The sequence below is a fragment of the Odocoileus virginianus genome, chromosome 16, assembly GCF_023699985.2.
Source record: "Odocoileus virginianus isolate 20LAN1187 ecotype Illinois chromosome 16, Ovbor_1.2, whole genome shotgun sequence".
NCBI classification, from domain to species: Eukaryota; Metazoa; Chordata; class Mammalia; order Artiodactyla; family Cervidae; genus Odocoileus; species Odocoileus virginianus.
The window spans coordinates 677,816-699,217 of record NC_069689.1 but is presented as its reverse complement, the minus strand read 5'-3'; the positions used below and the strand labels follow the sequence as shown (position 1 = coordinate 699,217).

Genomic DNA, 21,402 nt, shown 5'->3' with positions numbered 1-21,402 from the left:
ACAGCAGCAGAGTGGGGGAACGTGGGCCCAGGTCCCAGTGGACTGTGTGTGACCTGGGGCAAATGAATCCCAAACTCTGAACTTCCGCCCCCCGACCCCAAACCCAGGAGGATCAAATGAACCCACAGTTGTTCAGCATTGGCCAGGCCATAGTCAGCACTCACAGATCATAGAATCTGTTGAAACTGAGAACTGTTCAGTGAGGTTGAGGCTGGTGTTTATTTGAAATCTGAATCACCAGGGAGCATACTGGGTGAAAGGTTGGGGTTGAAGGGTTTAAGTGCCTGCTCAGCCCCAGGGCTCAGTTTCCACATCTGAGGAAGGGCCTCCCCTCTGTCCTGCTGTCAAGACCCATGGAAGCAGGACCCCATGAACTGACGCCTGGCCTTGCCTGCTGTCCCCATCACACACATCGCCCCTGGCCACTGGAGTATGCTTGCCACTGAGCCCCACTGAAGGATGCAGGTGAATGTAGGGGAAGTGGTGTTCCAGGCTCTGGGGCCCCTGCTGAAGCCTGGCTGCTCTTTTCCTGGCAGGTGCTCAGACAGGGCCCCTGAGCAAGACGGAGACAGAGATGGATGTGGTTGGCAGAGAGCAGGTGGCAGTGGGCCAAGCTAGCTGGCTGCCTGCAAGCAGCACTGGAGGCCCTGTCTGGGCAAGCACAGGTGCTACAGAGGTGGGAATGAGAGCTGGGACTCAGCAGGGCCCAGTGAGCTGCTGGCTCTGAAGCAGAAAGTAAAACTCTGGTCCTTTCCCCCGATCCTCCTTGCTGGTCCAGAGCCCTAAGGATGTTGCCTGAGCAAACAAACTCCCCTTACTAGACTGAAAACCCCAGAATGCTCAGGGCTGGGGCCCATGTCTGTCATGTTCTCAGGAAGAAGTCTTGTCAGGGTCTAGGGCATCCAAAGGAGACAGAGGAAAATGGAGTCCCTAACAGGGCTACCATGTTGAAAGTGTCATCTGTGAATGGACCCCTTGGAGGTGTCTGGTGCATTGCCTGGTGGGGCTGGGAGCAGCAGACAGACACAAATGATGGACCAGGTAACCTCTGTCCCTCCCCTCCCAAGAAGAGTAAGAGGGAGGGAGGTAGTTGGTTTTAGCTCAGTGGACAGGAGAGTTTCCTCAGAAGCCCAGTCACCGCTGGGGAAGCTTCAGTCCCCAGGGAGGGAGAGAGGGTTATGCAAACTGAGGCTTCTAGAGGAGATATCCAGCACCCCTGCCCCATGTGAGCCACCTATGATGGCCTAGGTACCTAAGCCTTTAGTGGCCTGGGGGGTCTCAGCCCACAACTGACCCTTCTAGAGCCATGGCTCTCTACCAGGCCGGGGGGACCCTGGGGACCCAGTTGACCTGCCTGCCAACTCTCCAGCATCCCACAGCAGCATCCCCTGTACTTTTCCTGGAGCTCCAGAACCATGAGGAGCTGGGTGGAGAAGGGGATGTGTGTTGAGTCCAACTGGAGGTGGAGGGTTTCACATCTAGAGCCGGCAGTGACAACGGCTGCGCAGCTCCTCAGAGCCTCAGGGCACAGGTCCCTACTGGGCTCCCAGCTCAGCTTATCGCAGCTGGTGGGGTAGGCAGGACCTGCTTTATCAGGGGCTAGACACTGCCCTGCCTGGGTGGGGGATGTGTGTGGTGAGGCTGGACCCGCCCTCTCCAGGGGCTGGTGCTGCCTTCAGCCCTCCTCCTCGGCCCCCCACCAACCCAGCAGGTGGAATGCTCTGTGGCCTGCCTGGAGCAGGAGAGGCACCAGCTGTAGGAATCACAGGGACAGAAGGAGTGGAGGAGGCCAGACAAGGACACAGAACACAAGTGATGGTGCGGGAGATGGGAGAGGGGTGGAGTGGCAGAGGATGGGCAGAGAGTCCCTTCTGTTCCCAGTTTCCTGCTACTGCAGACAGAAGTGGAAAAGGCCCAGCTGTGTCTGGACCAGATGAGCCGACAGTCCCCTGGCCCTGGGGGCCCCTGAGATAGGGAGGACCAGAGGCCCTCTTCAAGTGGGAGCCTGGTATGGCCCTGAACACTAGCCCTCCTACATGCTTCATTCCGAGGTCTTCATTTTTGGAACAGTAGCTGGGGAAGGAGGGCGGTGCAGGAGATGCTGTTCAGCCCAAGAGGGACACCTCCTCCCTACATTTGGGAAGAACTTGCCATCATCCAGCTGACTCCTCTCCAGCTTCAGATGGGAAAACAGTTGAGCAGGCAGAGAAGAGCTTGTTCAGGGTCCTAACAGTGGGTCTGAAGACTGGGAGGAGCCTCTAGACTGAGCATACCTGCAGGAGATGCTGGTACTAGGCCAGGAGCCGTGGTGGGAGGGCCTCAGGGCCCAGACAGAGTATTGATGGGGGCAGCTGAGATGCCTGCACAGGCTCAACCTTCCTGCAGAAGCCGCTGTTGAAGCTCACCCTGGGGGGCCACAACAGGGAACTTGTCAGCCCTGCAGGGAATCCAGGTACTAACTCAGCCAGGCTGTGGCCACCTGTGCCGGGGGGCAGAGAAGCGGGGGGCCTGGGCCCTGTCCTTGGGGATCCTGAGGTTGAGGGGCCCTAAGGACACCATGCAAAAGAGAATGATCAGGAGGGACAGCTTGGAGCAGGGCCCCCCCACAGTTCTACTCTGGTGAGCACGGTTCACATTGTAGGTCCACTGAAACAGCACCCTCTGCTGGTGGGCATTGAGGAACTGTCCAGCCTTAAATCATTTGGTCCAGAGTTGAAGCCGCCTCTGTGTGCTGGGATGGTCAGGGGTGGGCTCCTGGAAGGGCTGAGTCTCAGAGGATGTGGAGGTCAGGAACTCGGGAGGAGGGAGCTGCAGGGCTAAAGGCCCAAGGGCTAGCCTAAGCAGACAGATCGCACGCAGTGGAGCCCCTCCCCCACCCTGAGGCTGAACCATGACTCTGGGCAGAGTGGGGGTCTTCACTGGCGAACAAGAGACTCTCAGAGGAACTGGGCCAGGGCCACCAACAGCTAGGGGCCTGCTTAGAGCAGCTGCAAGGTGAAAAGACAGCCTTGTGTGGCCCTGGAAGCACAGTGTGTCTGGCTGCTTGGGGAGAAATTGGTTATGCTAGCAGTGCCGGGGCAGCCCTGGGCCAGGAGGCTGGCTCACCCCTCAGTATCAAGCTGGGCTCGGGTAGGGGGTTCTCTTCTGACACTGGTGGGATGGACTGCGGGCAGGAGGTGGGCCAACCTCTGTCACCACAGGTAAAGGAGAGGAGACCAGAGCCCCAAACCGCAAATCATGTAGCCAAGGCCAGATGCCCTTTCCTGGGTATCAATACTCCTGGATATCACATTCTGGATCATTCTTGGGAGCATGTGGGAAATCTGTCAGTGCCAACAAGTCCTGGCTCCCCTCCTCATGGCTAAGCCCCACCTGCCAGCCCAGGGCCAGACCAGAGGGAGGTGAGGTAACCTTAGCTGCTGAGCTCAAGTCAGGATGCTTGGGAGTGGAAGCGTTCAGGACAGAGGGCTTCGTGTGAGCAGGGAAGCATGATGGAGTTGTCTGCCCCACTCCCCATCCCCGCCATCAGGACATAGTGAGGACATCCATGCGACTTGGACAGGAATCATTGAACATGGGTGAAAACAAGGTGATCTCAGGCCCATGCGGCGCCCAGACCACCCCATTCCTACTATTAGCACACTCAAGGTCTAGCAGGGACCCGTGCCCCTCAGGAAAGAGTTGGAGGAGGAAGGATCATATCCCAGGCTTCATGAGAAGGTGGCTGAATAGTGGAAGGCATGCTGGCAAGAGGTAGCAGTGGTCCTGAAATTTACAGAGGAAGAACCACAGAGGCTTCAGAGGCAGAATAAGGTCTGGCATCCCCGGATCCGTGCAGTCTGTCCACCCCTTTCCTCTCCCTCCCCATTCTCATCTCCGCTGTCCTGTCCCTCCCCCAGCATGCCAATGAATCTCTTCCCCCTTCTCAGGATGCCCCTGGCTTTGTCCTCCACTTCTTCCCCTCTGTCTCTTCCTCGTCATGCTCTTGCTGTCATTCTCTGCTCCCCCATGCAGCGTGCATGCACTAACCACCAACTACACACCTGCCCTCTTCCACACATAGAAGAACCGAAGTCAGAGCAGACCACTCCCTTCCCCCCAAAGCTTCTGGTATGGGAGGGGGCACACATCAGGTGGGCAGTTAGAATTTAATGTGCCTGATGAGGGGAGAGGCACTCTGAGAGCTGCGGGTGGGGCGGCAGACAGCAAAGTCTTCCCCAGAGAGGGGGCTTCTGGGCTTCAAAACCCTGCAAAGGGACAGGGGGTCTCAGCCGCAGCACTGAGCTGGCCTCAGGCCCCAGAGAAGGTGGCTGTGCTGTGTGCTGTGCTTCGTCTTTCAGTCGTGTCTGATTCTTTGCTGGACTGTAGCCCGCCAGGCTCCTCTGTCCATGGAGATTCTCCAGAAAAAAATACTGGAGTGGGCTGCCATGCCCTCTTCCAGGGGATCTTCCCAACTCAAGGATCAAACCCAGGTCTCCCGCACTGCAGGCAGATTCTTTACCATTAGAAGGTGGAGTTGGTCTAAATCAGTGGATCTCAAACTGGGGTCCTATCAGTTCCTGAAGGAAGCAAATTTGCAGTACCAGTTCTGCCACCACACATGTGTACAAAAAAAAAATCTCTGCTTTTGTCTGTTTCTCAGCCCAGACTACTGAGGGTCAGAGAAGTCTCCGTGGGGGCCTGGAGGGACTCTCCTCTTTATGGGGTGTGCAGTGGCCCATGTCCGAGAGAACACAGGGACCGAGGGCTGGGCCCTCGGGGCAGATGCAGGCTCTGGGAAGGAAGGAGGTGGACCCTGGGGAGCCCTGTGCAAACACTATGCAGATGGCTTGTAACCAGTGTAGACGTGGGCCCCGGAGCTAGGGTCTCCCAGCCCCATGCCCGTGTCCTGCAATGTCTCCCTCTCTCCAGTTTCTGGGGGCCCCTCCGAGGACTCGCCTGTGAGCGAATGTGAGCCCCAGGCTCTGTGCCTGTGCAGAGGAGGTGACCTAGAAATTGGTCGTGCATCATGGGGGTCCTGTGTGGAGCAGCCAATGGGCCAAGCACAGCAGAGAGGGAAGCAGCAGCTGGACAGGGCCTGACGCTGCACCAGCGACTGGCTGCAGGGGGTGCAAGGGGCGCCCGGGGCCTCCAGCACTCTCCACCTCTAGTCCCTTCCGCCACCTCAGGCTTCTTCTACCCTCCTCTTCTCAGAGTCTCTACCTTAGTCTGTCTTCCTTTTCAATCCCAGGATTCTGTGGGCATCACTGTCCCCAAAATAGAGTTTAAGAATCTACCTTCCAATGCAGGGGACACGGGTTCAGTCACTGGTCGGGGAACTATGATGCCACATGCCACAGGGCAACTAAATCTGTGCACCACAGCAATAAAATCCCAAGTAGGCAAAAAAAAAAAAAAAAAAGGACTGTGGGCTATGGAACCTGACCACTAGCTCATTAAATCCTGACCTCCCCCTCCCCCCCATTACACTATTGTGTGCCCACATTGTGTACTCCACTTCTCTGGGAAGTGAAGTGAAGTGAAAGTCGCTCAGTCGTGTCCGACTCTTTGCAACCCCATGGACTACAGAGTCCATGGAATTCTCCAGGCCAGAATACTGGAGTGGGTAGCCTTTCCCTTCTCCAGGGGATCTTCCCAACCCAGGGATCGAACCCGGGTCTCCTGCATTGCGGGTGGATTCATTACCAACTGAGCTATCAGGGAAGCCTCTTTGGGCCTCATCTGTAAAAATCAGGCAGAGTAACAGTTTTCCTCCCTCAGCAGCTGGCTGTGAGGATTGAACTGGACAAGCCTGTAAAAGGCTCAGTGCTGTTCTGGACACGTGGCGCATAGTCCTAAAATGTTAGCTGCTCTTGTTACACACTTCATGCTACTGCAGGCCTGGCTGCATTGAGGCAAAAGTCCCCCTTCTGACTCAGGGTCCCTTTAGGGCCAAGGAGCTGCCATGGGGCTTTGATCTTACGTACCCTCTGGGTTAGCCTGTTAGGGCTCCCCACCTCCCTCCTAAGTCTCTTCAGTTATGCCCAACTCTTTGTGACCCTATGAAAGATAGCCCACCAGGCTCTTCTGTCTATGGGTTTCTCCAGGCAAGAATTTTTTTATTAAAAAAAAATTGTTTGCTTATTTGGCTGTGCTGGGTCTTAGTTGCAGCATGTGGGATCCAGCGCCCTGACCAGGGATGGAACCCGGGCCCCGTGCATTGGGAGTTCGGAGTCTTCGCCCTGGACCACCAGGGAAGTCCCCCTGCTGCCTTCTTGTTGGGTGGGTTGGGTGTGACTTGGGATCTTGGGGACCCAGCTGTTCCTTGTCTCGTTTCTCCCCTCCTTTAATCCCAGGACCCTGACACAACTGCAGAGGCTCGCGTGTCCACAGGAGGGGCATGTGGTGAGCCCCCAGACACCTCATCCACAGAGGGGTGGGGGAGGCAGATTGGGGTCCAGAATGGAAATTGGGCTTCTCTACATGCCGGGCCCTACCCAGATGGAGGAGCCTGTGTAGGGGTGTCTGTTGGCATTAGAGGATGGGGGTGGGGTTCTCCTCAGATGGGGCTGCAATCTGTCCTTCCTTGTCTGGCCCTGGCTAGTGACAGGAGCAAGATGCAGGCTTTGGGGAAGAAAAACAACCAGAGGGCTGCCAGGATCCAGGTGGAAGGTGGAAGGTGCTGGGAACTGTCTGGGGTCGGGGGAAGAGGGGCCCACCTGGAGTCAGGACCCTCAAGAAACCCTTCTTGAAGACCCTAGAGACTTTCCTAAGCAGAAACAAGGGACCTAGTGCAAAAAAAGCAGACAGCCCCAGCTCTGTCATAGGGACTAGCCCCTTCCCCTCATGGGGGCCTCAGCTTCCCTATCTGTATAATGGGTCATAAACTCCTTGTCTGTATAATAAGGACTAGGCCCTTCCCCTCATGGGGCCCTAGATTTCCTGTCTGTATAATAGGTCCCAAACTCCCTGTCTGAGCCTCTGCAGAGCTGGGGGCTCAGGTCCAGAGTGTAGTCTCCTGGACTGAGGCAGCCCTTCTGCTCACAAATGGACAAGGGCTTCACACTCCAGGCTGAACGGGATGACTGGGGGCAGGAGCGGGACTCCGGGTGCAGCTGGCCTTGGAAGCTGCAATGTGAGCTACTAGGGGCGAGGGTCTGTGCCCTCAGGTGAGCGTGACCTAGGTCTGCCCACACCTGAGAATGGGAATGTGAGAACCAGGATAGTGCAGCCAGCCAAGAAGGGAGGCCAGCAGCCCAGGTGTTCCCAAGTCTTCGGCACCCGCCCCCTTCCCACAGGTGCAGGCCCCAGCAGACAGCCCAGGCGATCTCCCGGAGTCTGTACAGGCAAGGTGGGCTCCAGGCCTGGGGGAGGTCTGGGTCCAGCTTGGCTTCTCTTTGGGGACCAGACGACATTTACTGAGTGGGCACCAGCCACGCCCACTCCCTTCAGCCTCCTGTCCACTGTCTGTGGGCCAGGCCGCTGTGGAGCTCTCCCTGGGTCTCCCTGCAGCAGGCTTTCAAGAACACAGAGATGGGTTGAGGCCTGCTGGCCTTGGACAAACCCTCTGCTGACTCTGGGCTCAGGTCCCCCTCTGTGCACTGGGAGTGGACTGGCGGGACTCAGGGGTTCTGACCCTTGGGGATTCCATGACTCTATTTGGTTTACCCATTGGGCCGCTGTCCCTGGGTCATGCCCTCTCTAACTCTTTATGGCCTGCTTCCCAGTGGAGCAGCCCACCGGCCTTGGTTGGGTTAATGAGGTTCAGAACAGGGTGAGGGCCAGGGACCAGGGTCCTGCTGTCCCCACCAGGCCCCAGGTGCTGCCAGAGCCGAGGCCCACAACGGAACCCAAGGAGTGTCCAGGGTGGGCCCCCCCAGAGACAGAGGGGAGAGCTTGGGAGCAGGCCCCCGCCCACCCTCACAGAAGGTGACAGCTGGCCTGGCTGGTCCTGGCTGCCCTCCCTCAGGGCTGGGGATGGGGCTGGAAGTAGGGCCTCCCAGACAGAGGATGCAATGGTGTGGGCCAGGCCCTCTAGGACTACACTGGGTCCTTGTGCTCAGGAAACAGAGGGTCTGGGACAGAGGCCGAGGCCACCTAGGAGGTGAATGTAAGGTGAATGGAGGAGGTGGGGAGGGGAAGGCTTGTGAATCGGGATCAGGATGTCTCTACTGAGGGCCAAGATCTGAGCCCTGGGGCCCTTGCTCCTTCTCGGGGTGGCCCTGGGTGGGGACCAGGCACCCAGTCCTCACCGGGACAAAGCAGATGCATCAGGGTCAAGGCTCTGTGGGCCCGACCTGGCACACCTGTGGGTGCACAGGGGCTGGGTGTGGGGAGGGAGGGAGGATGTGGAGATTGAAGGGGATTTAGGGGCTTGGGCTTGCCCTCAGGCAGCTCTCAGATGGGGTGGAATCAGTCACACAGGAAGCACTGAGGGAGTATCACCCATCAATACTTTTGGATTCAGGGAAACTTTTAGTCACTGAAAAATTTGGAGGGGAAGAAAACTGACCACCACCCACTGACTAGATTAGCAAGAACAAGTCTGCCTTCTCTAAACCTCTGTTTCTTCATCTGCAAAATGGGGATACTGACAGTACCTACCTCAAAGGAAGATGTGAGGATCACACAAGACCCGGGGCACTGTGCCTATTTCTGGTGCCCCTGAGCTTATTTATACCCGGGGTCCAGTTCAGGTGTCAGTATTAAAGCCATAAAACCAGAGACCCAAGATCAACTGTGTAGGGGGGCGTTAGCGACATAATCTATCCATTGTTCCACCAACAAGGCATTGTTCCCACTTCTTATTAAGTTCAGGAAACAATCAGATATAATGAGCAGCCACCAATGACAGACAATGTAGCATGTCCACGGCCTGGAGCTTATATACTGTTCGTGCTCGGATACCGCACTAACAGGGATCAGGCCTCACCCTTATGACTCTGCTTGGAGGAGCTGGGTGGGGGCTCCCGTCCTTTGCCTCAGCTGCTCTCTGGGGATCCTGAGCAAAGCAGGGCAGGTCCATCAGTGGACCCTCAGGCTGGGAACTGTGTCCTCAGGAAACAGGAGCCGGTGCAGCTCTGACCATCAAGGGCTCCGGTGCTGGGAGGACAGGCACCTCCAGCCAGCTCTCAGCTGAAGGCATCATTTGGGGATTCTCCAGAGGGGGACCTCCTACCTCTCTGTGGGACCCAGGCCCAGTTTCTCTCTCTGCCCTTGTCTCGCTGTCTGCAAACTGGAGGGAGAAACAGGGGCCTGAAGGGTCCTTCCAGTGTGGGCCTTGCCTGGTTTGCCTAGCTTCCTCAGCTGCTCGCCCTTCCCTGGACAGGGCTGGGGCTACTCCATATCTGGTACCTGCTCTGACCCTGTGCCCTCTGTGGGGGGAAGCCTCTGCCTTATCCGCTCCTAGACCTCAGCCACAGCCCTGGAACCAGAGAGGAAAGGAGTATCTCAGAAAATCTGGCGGCCAGGGCCAGCGCCCAGGCTGGGGAAGAAAAGTGGTGTGGAGACTGGGGCCCAGAGCCACCAGGGGACAGGCTCACAGCCTCGCCCTGCAGCACACGATTGAGGTCAGCCCCCAGCCCAACCCCCGTGAGCAGGGCAGTCCTGGCACAGAGGGTCTGGACTGACAGGCCCCAGGAAACCAAGGTTGGGGGGGGGTACAAAGACTCTTGGGGAGAGAGGAGGCCCCTGTGGCTATGCCTTTAGCCCCCAAGGACAAGCTGTCTGTCAGCCTATTGTAGGTAGCTGCAGTCAGAGGCTGTCTTTGTCCCCCACCTGCCATGGGGCCTGCAATGCTCATGTGGCATAAGGTTCCTGACTCTTCGTGGGTGAGACTGCCTGGCCCTTTCCCAAGGGGACCCTGTGGCTCAGAGTAGAGCTGGGCAGGGAGTAGCCAGTGGGGATGCTGGGATCCTTGTGGGGCTTGGGTGGCTCACTCATTGCCCCTGTGCCGGCTGAGTGATGGCTTGGACCCTCTGTCTCACTGCCTTGGCACTGGGCTTTTGACTTTTCACAGTGAGTTTTCATTTACTTGTGCTCTACAGTGTCCATTTCACAGACAAGAAACTCCCCAGAGAAAGGCAGTAACTTGCCTGAGATCACACAGCAAAACAGCAGGTCAGCCCCCTGGCTCCCTAACCTGTCCCAGAAGGGTGGTTTCTTATTTCACACTGTCTATTCTGAGCTTGATAGCAGGGCCACCTTCAATGCCCACAGGCCAGGCCGCTTAGGGTTACATCCCCCTCGAGGTCATCTGGCTGTTTTTCTTTTTCTGAACTTCCCTCCCTACATTCCTGGATGCTTCCTTCTCTCACAGAGCTCTGTCATCTGGGCCACATGCCCCCAGACCCTTCCTAGATGCTGTCACTGAACACTCCCTCCATCAACCGCCATAAGTGAAGCAGGGTTTTGCTGAGGAGGACTCTGGCAGGGTGACAGGACAGAACATCTCTGGGATTGTTTCCCCAGCATCATCCTCTGCAAAATGTTCTCTGCCCTTCCTGCCATATACAGGCCACTGTGGGGGCTGCCGAATTCTCCATTGAGAGATCCAGTACTGGATACCGAACCCAACTGAATCAATGGTCTCCTTCCTAGGGTCACTTGACTTGGGACAAAAGAGTAATCTATCCAAGGCTGAAGACTGGACACATAAAACTGGGGACCCTGTTTTTCTCTGTGGAAAAAGCTGGATTTCAGTAAGAGCAAATGGAACTGACAATTCCCAGAAAGTTAAATTGGGACAGATTTTGCTTCAGCCCAAGGGGTCTCGGGCTTCCTTAGTGGTTCAGATAGTAAAGAATCCCCCTGCAATGTGGGAGACCTGGGTTCCATCCCTGGGTTGGGAAGATCCCCTGGAGGAGGGCATGGCAACCCACTCCAGTATTCTTGTCTGAAGAATCCCCAAGGACACAGGAGCCTGGCAGGCTACAGTCCATGGGGTTGCAGAGTTGACAGACTTAGCGACTAAGCGCACACACCAGGTGGTCTCATGCATGCTGAAGATATAAACTTGACCTTTGGTTTGGTCCTCTCATTTGTTCTGTAACTCAGGCAGCAGGTTGGGCTGGTCATTGGGAGGACAAAAATACCTTCCATGGGCAGTGCTTCTGGGTTCCAGACCCTTCCTGGGGCCAGCCTGAGGGCCCACTGCCCTAGGGCACCTCCACACATTCTGGAGTCGGAAAGTAAATACCCATCCTTTCTGCTCACATGGACCTGTTTGGATCCCTTACCAGGGAAAAACACCGTCAGTGCCTCCAAACCAGAGGACTGCCCCCTGTCCCAAAGGTCCTCCCTGGAGGCCGAGCAATGCCCTCCCCTGGCTTATCTCAGACCCGGCTCCGGCTTGTTCCCTCCGCACAGACCACCCCACCACCCTTGGCCTTCTTGTGTGTCGCGTCCCAGCTGCTGCAGCGCCCGGTACTCACCGTCTCCAAGCGCAGCCGAGTGGCCCCCCGCTTTCCAGTCCTGCTGGTCTGGTTGGTTCCTTCTCCCCTTCCTTCCCGTGGTGGTTACAAACCTTCTCTTCCAGAAGCCCCAGGCCACCAACTCCTCCTTCTTTGGGAGCAGTAACTTGCTCTCCATTTCGCAGGGACTCGGGCGGAGACGCGGTCTGCCCTGGGGGCTTCCCTCCGCTCGCCGCGCGACTTTCCCAGTCGCCCCGCCCCCTCACCCCATTGGCTGCGCGGAAGGCACATACCCAGCCCTGACCAATGAGGTGAGGGGGGCTGCGGTAGTGGCCAGGAAAGCTGGTCCCCGGGAAGCTGGAGTCCCTCAGGTGATTCCCTGCTGTGCGCGGCGTGGGGACGATTGGGCCAGAGCGATAATCAGACCCACTCTGTACGCTCTGCTTCCTTCTCATCACCGCGCTGGGTCACCCCGGCCCTAAGTGAAAAAAGGCACATGCGGGAGAGGTGGGACAACTGCGTTAAAAGTCTGTTCCCAGCCTGCCATTCACTACATGTGACCTCGTGTACATTTCTGCTCTTTGGCTTCTTCATCCGCAGAATAAATAAAGTCACTGCCTCACACGTCTGTGGTTTTAGTGTTACATGAGACACTTGAGTATAGAGTGCTTTGCCTCGCTCGTGGTTAGGGCACAGACTCTGGGCTCCGTTGCCAGTGACTGCTCCTTTCTTCGCTCTGGGACCTCATGGCTAGCTACTCAACCTCTCTGTACCTCCCATCTCAAACGTGTAGAGGAGCAAATGAGTTAATTCCTGCAAAGAACTTAAAAGCACACCTAGCTCACACCAATGTTCAGTAATTGGGACTTTTACAGCCTCTTTATCACTGCCAGCTACACATGTCCCACGTTTTGGGGCACACGTGCAGATTTCCTCTGGAGTACAAACCTGGTAGCAGAATTGCTGAGCCCCACGGCATGCTCATGTTCCACTTTACTAGGAAAAGCCAAAGTGTCTTTCAGAGTTAGGCTGATTTACACTCCTCCCAGCAACAGCTCAGCCGGTAAAGCGCCTGCATACAATGCAGGAGACCTGGGTTCGATACCTGGGTCGGGAAGATCCCCTGGCGAAGGAAACAGCAACCCACTCCAGTATTCATGCCTGGAAAATCCCATGGACCTGGTGGGCTACAGTCCATGGACTCGCAAAGAGTCGGACACGACTGAGCCACTTCACTTCACTTCAGCAATCTGAGAGCTCCCATAGCTCTCCATCTTGGCCTGGTGTTTGTTTGTTTGTTTTTTGGCCATACTAGGTCTTCCTTGCTGCTGGCGGGCTTTCTCTAGTTGCAGCGATCAGAGGCTACTCTTGCACTGACTTTTCTTGTTGCAGTGCTCACACTCATAGCGTAAGGGCTCCATAGTTGTGGAGCAAAGGTCTAATTGTCCCTTTGTGTGTGTACTCTTCTGGGACCAGGGATCAAATGTCCCTTGTTTTGGACCACTGGACCATCAGGGAAGTCCAAGTCCTGGTATTTTAAGACTACAATCTGATGACAGCAAATGTTTTTTCTGTATGTTTCCTTGATCACTGATGTCCATTTTATTTCCCCTTCTGCGGAACACCTGTTTATGACTTTGCCCCCGCTGCTCAATCTTTTTCGCTTTTGTCTTCAGTTCAGTTGCTCAGTCATATTTGACTCTTTGCGACCCCATGAACTGCAGCACACCAGGCTTCACTGTCTAACACCAGCTCCCAAAGCTTGCTCAAACTCATCTCCATCAAGTCAATGATGCTTTCCAACCATCTCTTCCTGTGTCATCCCCTTCTCCTGCCTTCAATTTTTCCCACCATCAGGGTCTTTTCCAATGAGTCAGTTCTTCACATCAGGCGGCCAAAATATTGGGAGTTTCAGCTTCAGCATCAGTCTTTCCAATGAATATTCAGGCCTGATTTCCTTTTTTTTTAAATTAATTAATTAAAAAAATTTAATTGGAGGCTAATTACTTTACAATATTGTGGTGGTTTTTGCCATACATTCATATGAATCAGTCATGGGTGTACATGTGTTCCCCATCCTGACCCTCCTTCCCATCCCCTTCCCCATCCCAACCCTCAGTGTCATCCTAGTGCACCAGCCCAGAGCACCCTGTCTCATGCATCGAACCCGGACTGGTGATTTATTTCACATGTTTATTAATGTATATTAATATATACATTATATGTATATGTATATATAATATATATTAATATATACATATATATTAATACATAAAACATGTATATTAATACATGTTTCAATGCCATTCTCTCAAATCATCCCACCCTTGCCTTCTCCCAGAGTCCAAAAGTCTGTTCTTTACATCTGTGTCTCTTTTGTGGTCTTGCACATAAGGTCATTGTTCCCATTTTTCTTAATTCCATATATATGCGTTAATATACTGTATTGGTGTTTTTCTTTCTGACTTACTTTGCTCTGTATAAGGGCCTGATTTCCTTTAGAATTGACTGGTTTGATCTTAAGACTGCTTTTGTCTTAATAAACATTTAAAAAATATTCTGACCACTACTCCTTCGTCAGTTCTGTATTCCAAGTATCTGCTTCCAGTTTGTCTTTTTATGGTATCTTTTGATGAACTTTTTTTTTGGAGGGTCTAGTTTGAAGAACTCTTCTTTTTCTCAAGGTCTTAGATATTCTCCTATATATATACATATATATATATATATATATATATATATATGTGTGTGTGTGTGTATATACATATTTTTGTTGTTGTTGTTAATTTAGAGTGGAATGGAACTGCAGGCCTGGTGCTTTGTTCTTTCCAGATTCTCCAATTCTAACTGGAGCCATATTCAGCTTCCACTTCTCCCTCAGTTGCCTCATGTTCACTCCATACTGTTTCTATTTCAATGTCTTTGGACCATGCTTCTTCTCATCTGGTGGCCTCCTCCTATAACAGGCCCACTCAGTCTCCATGTGGCAACCCTGTGATGTGTCACAGGAAGTTGGGACATGTTATCCCAATTATGGGTTAATAAATAAAGTACTAAAGGGTCGGTTATTTCTTTCAAAAATTTTTAAAATATCAGTGAGAGGTTCAAGACTGTCCCAATGTCACTCTCACTTTCCAGCACTTCAAAATGGCAGAGAAAGGTCACAGACAGGTGAGGTGTGTGCTATGGATGGAGGAGGACAATCACAAACCCATCCAGTGCTTTGCCTCTCTGCCCATTTCTCTTCATTTTGTCAGTACTGGGTTGCACCCGTAGGATGTGCACTGCGCTAGAGAAAAGCGCTGAGCAGCCTGGGTCTAGGCTGAAGTTTCAGTGGCAGTGTCCCAGGGTGTCCACACCTAGAACGTCTCCCAGTTCCAGGTCACCCTGCTAGAAAAGCCTCTTTTTAAGCCTATGCCCTCCTCAAAACATGTCAGTAGTGTCCTGATGCTCAGAGGATAGTGCCCAAACCCCTCAGCCTGGGCTCCACCCTGGCCCCAGCCACACTTTTGTCTACCAGTACTACCCACAGTTCCCAACGCCACGCCCTTTGATGCCACATGGACCCGTTCGTCTGCTTTTCCTCATGTCTTCAGTTGGCGACTTCATTCTTCCTGCTGAAATGTCCACCTCCAGGAAGCCTTCCAGGGATTATCTGCCCATGGGTTCCAATCATGTTTTGTCAAGAGTCGTGTGTGCCTTCCAGACAAGAGTGTGAGCTCTGTACTTACTCAGCAGCAGTTGAAAGAGGGCTCATGGCCCTGTGCCATCTGGGACCCGGACATGATGCCAGGGGTCAGCATGGGTGGTCATGCAGTATCAGAGGTGCCCAGCTAACACAGAAGACAGGCTGAGAGTAACTGCTTTGGGGAAACAGTGAGTGAGCAGTGAAGAGAAAGTTTAGGAAAAATCAAGGGATCAGAGTAGTTTATTGAGCCCCTTTTATTCGAAGTCCCTTGCCCTCTTCCTATTACTGTCAAATGAAAGAGCCAAAGCACCTGTGTCCTGCTTGTGTGAAGAGGTAGAGGTTTATTGAAATATAAACATTCGAGAACATGTAAGATAGAAAATAACCACAACATATACAGACACTTGCTGCAAAAGGACTTCTGAGGTATTCATCCACTGCCTAGGCTACCCATGTGCTATCACATTTTTTTTTCCTGGTTAAATACAAGTAAGACGGGGAAGGGGAGGGGACAGAGCGGCCCCGGTCAATGGCTGCCATGTGACCTCAGGGCTGCACCGTCCAGAGAGCTCTTCTTGGCCCAGGGCCCCATTCTGGGGGCACTGGCTGGCACGCCTACCCTCTGGCTTTCAGGCTGAGACCCTGCTGTTGCCCCTCAGGGCAGCGAGGCCTTGCTGAGAGGGTGAGGCTGGGCAAGCTGCCCGGGGAAAGGGAGAGGACCCAACCACCAGGAAGACACAGCACACGGTCCCTGTGTCTTCTGGGTGCAAGGGGCCATCCTTCGTGACCAAAGTCCTGAGAAAGACACATGGGCCAAATGTCTGTGATGCCTTCAAGTGGGCCCAGCGCCAACCAACCGGGCTCCTCCCTGACACCGATAGCAGATGCCCCTCTCTGCCCAGCCCTGTGCCGGCCTGGTGAGGCCAGGAGAGGGTCAGCCCCCAGTGGATGGGGCTGTGTGTGTGTGTGAGAGAGAGACTGTGTGGGCGGCTGGGGGAGAGGGAGGAGATGCGGTCAGCGACGCGGCAGCTCACGGGGCTGAGGTATGTGTTCTGTGCTCAGGTGTCTGATTTCCCTTTCCTTTCCTAGCCAGACTAAGCGTGGGGCGTGTGCGGACTTGGGTCCACCTCGGCCTCCCACCACTACCGCAGGATGATGTCACAGTGGGCGGGGTTCCAGTGAACACTGCAGAGAGAACCTGATGGAGAGGTGAGCCGTGTGTGAGAATCACCTCTTCTTTATGACACAGGAGCAGCCTGTTTCACCCCAGCGCCCAAGAGGAGACAGAGCTCTCTTAGCATCTCCTCATCTTCTGGGGCAGCTCGACCCCTGCAGCGTCCATGGCCTCCATGGCCTGCGCCTGCCCTGAGGTGGGAACGCTGAGTGAAGGGGAGACGCCCTGACCCTAGCCCAGTGAGGGACTGCCCTGCTCTGGTGGGAAATGGGTCAAGGGCCATCCTGACAACCAGTGTGGTTTCAGGACCCAACCTGTGTGAGAGGGGTCCCTCCGTTCCAATCCTCCCACCGCTGTGATCCCTGAGTCATCTCTCCTGCCGCCTCTCCCTCCTCCTCACTGGGGGGATCTTAGGGAAGGGCCAGAGGGGCTGGGGTACCAAACCATTTGCTTGGCTTTGGGGGAGATCTGCTTTCATTTCTTTGGTGCTACAGTAACAACAATAAAAATTTTAAAGTAAAAAAAAACACAAAAGTCAGCAAACACATATAAAAAAGATTCCAGAGATGCAAATACTTCCTGAAGAATCAAACATCAACAATTACAAATCTGAGGTATTTCAATGAACCTGACACTGGCAGGTTTGGGGATGTAGGGGCTGAGACGGCCCCCCGCCGAGAAGAGGAGGGGCCTGAGGGACAAGTGGGCTGTTTCCTGGGAGAGCTGGCCAACAGGGATGAATGGGGTGGGGGTGGGGGTGGTGTGAGGTCTGGGTGGGTCAGAAAAGGGCCAGTAGAGTGGGTGCCAGGGTCTCCTTGGGCTGCCCCCGGGGCTCTGCTTCTCCCTTGGCAGATGCCCAGCAGGTCCTGGGTCCTGAGGACTGCCCTTATCAGCCCTTGCTCGGAACCATTAAAAGGGGATATGGGGCCCTGAGGACTGCTTCAAAACATGAATTTGAGGGACCCACATTCCACGAACCAAACATGGTAGGCAAGGTGGACTGGGAGGACCCCATCCCATGCTCAGCAGAGAAGGGCCACAGAGGTGTGCTCTTGGCTCCAAGCAGCCCCACATGGGAGTTAAAGATGGGGGAGTTGAGCAGGGGAAGAGACCAGTGATGCTGGAGTCACAGCAGAAGGCAGGGGGAGAGAAATAAATTAAAGGGGAAGGGGTGTGGAGGGCCTTCAGCCCTGTGTCAGCTTACAGATTGTCGATACACTGTGCCCGGGATGGGAGGGGGCCTGGGAGCCCGGGAGCAAGCTGGATGCCCAGACCCTGCCCAGTTCTCCAGGACAATCCCTGATTGGGCAACGCCGCCCTGTCAGGCCCCTCCAGCCTCTCCCTGCCTTTAGGGTACAGCAGGACCTGACGGAGCCTGGGCAGACGGACATGTCCAAACTCTCAACATCTGGCCAAATGGTGTCTGATGTGGGCTCCATGAGATGAGGTAAATTCTGTGCATCAACTTTTGCCGCTCTCGAAGGGAGAGTGGGGAGTGGGGAGCTGGGTCCTGCCCCTCAGAGGGACCAGCTGGTGGAGGGCTCTGCACTGGGGGTGCCCCGGGATGAGGTAGGACTCGGTGAGCAGTGAGAACTGCTGCTGCTGCTGGAGCTGCTGCCGATGCTCTGGGGGGCGGATCCTGTGATGAGGTGGACTGCAGGTTTCTGGGCAAACAGCACACCTGAGTGAGTGGGGGAGGGGAGAAGGCAGTGTGAGCAGACGGGGAGAGCAGGGGTGCGTGCAGGGGTTCAGTCCCTCACCATATCACTGCTGCCTAACTAGGTAAGGCTCCAGGCTGGATGGTGCCGACACAGCCCTGCCGGAAGGTGCGTCTAAGCTGCTGAGGGGGCAGTCATTTTGCTGAAAGGCCCCAAAGGCTCTAAGGGAAGTGCTCCCAGACCATGTTTAGGAAGAACAGAGATGAACTCATCAAAGAAAGGAGACCTGTGCTTAGGAAGACTGTAACGGCAGACACATCTAACTTATGCATGCGTGTACGCTAAGTTGCTTCAGTGGTGTCTGATCCAGTGAAGACCCTCGGTGACCCTATGGACTGTAGCCCACCAGGCTCCTCTGTCCATGGGATTCTCCAGGCAAGATTACGGAGAGGGGGTAGCCATGCCCTCCTCCAGGGGACCTTCCAGACCCAGGGATCGAACCTACATTTCTTAGGTCTCCGGCATTGGCAGGCGGGTTCTTTACCACTAGTGCCACCTGGGAAGCCCCAATTTAGTTTACAATACAATGTTAAAGGCATGGATGGAATTGATTATGATTCTTTACATTCAATGACTTTTAATTAACGAGCCAACCATTGGTTAAAAAAGGGTTAGACAAGGGGTCTCTCTGACTCGGTCACAGGTGGAGGGGGGCCTGCCATCCGGTTAGCAGTCCTCAGTCCTCATCCAGAACTACTTTACCTTTGGACAACATGAAGGGCCCGCCCCCTGGGAAGGTGTCCAGACAGGAGGGGGGCGAGGGGGCCCTGCAGGGAGCCGTTCCGAGCCTGGCTGCCAGCCTGTACTTCCCTTACCTGAGTAAGTGGTACCATCGATGTCCACAGACATGCTGATGCTCCCAATGCTGTTTGTGGTTAGGTTCAGTGCTGCCGCTGAGGCCTCTGCTCTGTCCTCTGCTAGGGACAAGGGAGACAGCAGGCCCGGTCAAGCCCTTGGGCATTTCTGTCATCCCCTCTGAGGCGTGGCCACCCTCCCAGCCCGGCTACAGCAGGCTGAGGCCTCCCAGAGTTAGAAAGCACCCGTATAACCTTCTCCCAGTGTAAGGTCTGGCAGGAGACCCAGGCTGGTCAATACCCTATCGCTTGCTTTTTCCACTGACCCACTTCACTTCCCCAGCTCGCTCCGCTCTCAGAGAAGAGGGGTCACATTGGGAAGGAGGCTGACCTCGGCTCACAGCTGTGTACTGACCCGTCTGGTGCAATTCAACAAACCCTGAGCACCCATTATCCACCGGCGGGGGGGGGGGGGGGGCAGGTTGGGGGGAGGGGTTGGGGTCAGAGATCACTAAGACCAGCACCATCCACTGAGGACTCGCCTGGCTTCCTCCTCCCCTTTACTAGACTGGGAGGCCCTCAAGGAGGGGGTCTGCCTGTCCAGTCCCTGGCACTCCCTCTCAATCTGAGCCGTCGACAGCCTGTGAAAGGTGGCAGGCACTGGCACACGAGGCCTCTGCCCGGCCCACCAGAGACTCTCCGTTCCTGATGTCGAGAGCCAAGAATTCTTCCAGATGAGCTGCTTCATCTATTAGTCTCTGGCCTGCGCATGACCAGGGGCAGCTGGCCTGAGCGGGGAACAGGGCAGAGCCCTGCTGTCTGGGCCACCATCTCCAGTTTCCTTGGGCTCCTCTCCAGGGGAGAGTGGGACAGGAAGGGGCTGCCTGGGAACATGCACAGCTCCCTTCACACCTGATTTTCCCCCAACACAAGCCTGCTCATGTTTGTTCTGAGACAGAGTCATGAATGGCAAAGAAATGTGTGAGGGGGAAAGGGGAGAAACAGGAATGAAGGGTGTGGGGTGTGTGGCTGCAGGGATGAGAAGGTGGGGCATCTGAAAAATGTGGAGGGCAAGGGACATATGTCAATTATGCTGCCAAACTTGTATTTCCTCCTCCCTTCCCTCCGGAGGGCCACTGGCTGCCGGTCAGAGGCAGCTCCGGCCTCTTGCTGGGCCTTGGGAACGGGGCGCAGTCTTTCTTCCAGGTGGTGGGCGGTGGGGGGAAGGGCGAGCCCTTTAACTGAGACAGATCAAAAGGCAGGAGTAGACAGGTAAGACCCCGCGACTGGCCCTGAAGGTCTCCGGCTCCTCCTCCTTGAACAACTGCTTTTCCTTTTTGCTACAGAACAGGGCACGCCTGAGGAACTGCAGGCACCCCGGAAAATGACCTCAGCTTGGTGAACTGAGGTCTCTGTGGCCACTGAACCTGCAGGTGACCCCCTAGCCTCTAGATCCTTCTGCGGACCAGGTGAGAGGGATAGGGGCAGAACCTGGAGGGCCCCCCCCCCCCAAGTCCCCGGACATGAGCCCGCCCAGAATGGAGCTGGGGCTTGGGGCGCCGGCCGCTGCTTACCCCTGCCATTGATCCTGATCTTCATGGGCAGCTGCCGAGCCATGTTGAACAAGTTGCGCTGGAAAGCCTGCTGCACCAGGCGCTGCTCCTCCTCTGACAGCCTGGACACCTTCTTCTCAGGAGGCTCCCCTGACTCCAGCCGCTCCCGCAGCTGCTCCAGCGTGGCCGTCCGGGAACTGGCCTGCTGGCCGGCCAAGGACACAGGCACAGCCAGGCGATTTGGCACGGGCACGGTGGTCACTGGGACTCCATCACCTGACAAAGGCACCAGAGCTGGACACAGCCCACAAGCCGCCCTCCCACCTGAGTCTTGGACCCAGGGAGTTTTGTGCCCCTTCTCCCCCAGGAGCCCTGCAGACCTTTCCTGAGAGGAGCTGCCGGGGATAGTCGAGAGCCGCTGGCACTGGTGCCACCACTGGAGCCCAGCCCAAGGATGGGGAAGCGGATCTTGGGTGGGGAGAGGAGGGCAGGGGCCCCGGCAGCCGTGGTGGGTGAGTAGCCAAAGAGGGAGGAACTATAGCTGGGCCGCCGGCCCTCCCTCCTGTTGCCGTCAATAGCTGCCTGCAGCTCGGCCGGGGAGCTCAAGGCTTTCTTCTCGCACTCGTAGGCATAGAGATATTTCATATACCTGGATGGAGGAAAGGAAGGAAGGAAGGAAGGATCACCCAAAATGCAGTGTCAGGACTTCCCAGTGTAAGCTGATGATCCTCTGCAAGGGGCCTCTGTGGGACAAGGTCTGTCCTCTAGGACGAAGCAGCACAACCTGGTGAACTTGGTGGAAGAGGAACCTTCAGGATAGCAGGACGCCCCAGCCCAGGCCCCCTAACTGCACCCAGGGCTAAATGTGGCTGGAACTGGAGTCATGGCTCATCAGGGAAACGGCTATCACCACTAATGTTTCGTGTTTGTGTGGCACCTTTCCAGCGCCCTGGGAGAAAGGAGAAATGCCATGTTTTGCAATGTCTTTTTGGCTCCTTGATCTCCTAACCATTCTGAGTCAGCTGTTCAGACAGGCGCAACTCTTCCTGTTGTGTGTAGGCCTAGAAGTGCCGTCCTGCTTCATGTCA

General features: G+C 55.3%; 1 protein-coding gene across 3 annotated transcripts in view; it reads right to left on the bottom strand.

Moving 5' to 3' along the window:
* Positions 1-15,396: 15,396 nt before the first annotated feature.
* Positions 15,397-21,402, bottom strand: part of ARID3B (AT-rich interaction domain 3B) — a 49,532-nt gene continuing 43,526 nt past the window's right edge. For 2 of the 3 annotated variants that reach the window (XM_020873627.2, XM_020873628.2), the window contains exons 6-9: positions 20,695-20,963; positions 20,336-20,590; positions 18,783-18,884; positions 15,397-17,930 (exon numbers count right to left, since the gene is read on the bottom strand). In XM_020873627.2, the coding sequence (XP_020729286.2) occupies positions 17,767-17,930; positions 18,783-18,884; positions 20,336-20,590; positions 20,695-20,963 (790 nt within the window). In that variant the 3' untranslated portion in view covers positions 15,397-17,766. The remainder of the gene's footprint in view (positions 17,931-18,782; positions 18,885-20,335; positions 20,591-20,694; positions 20,964-21,402) is intronic. The other variant, XM_020873629.2, reaches the window with a different exon arrangement.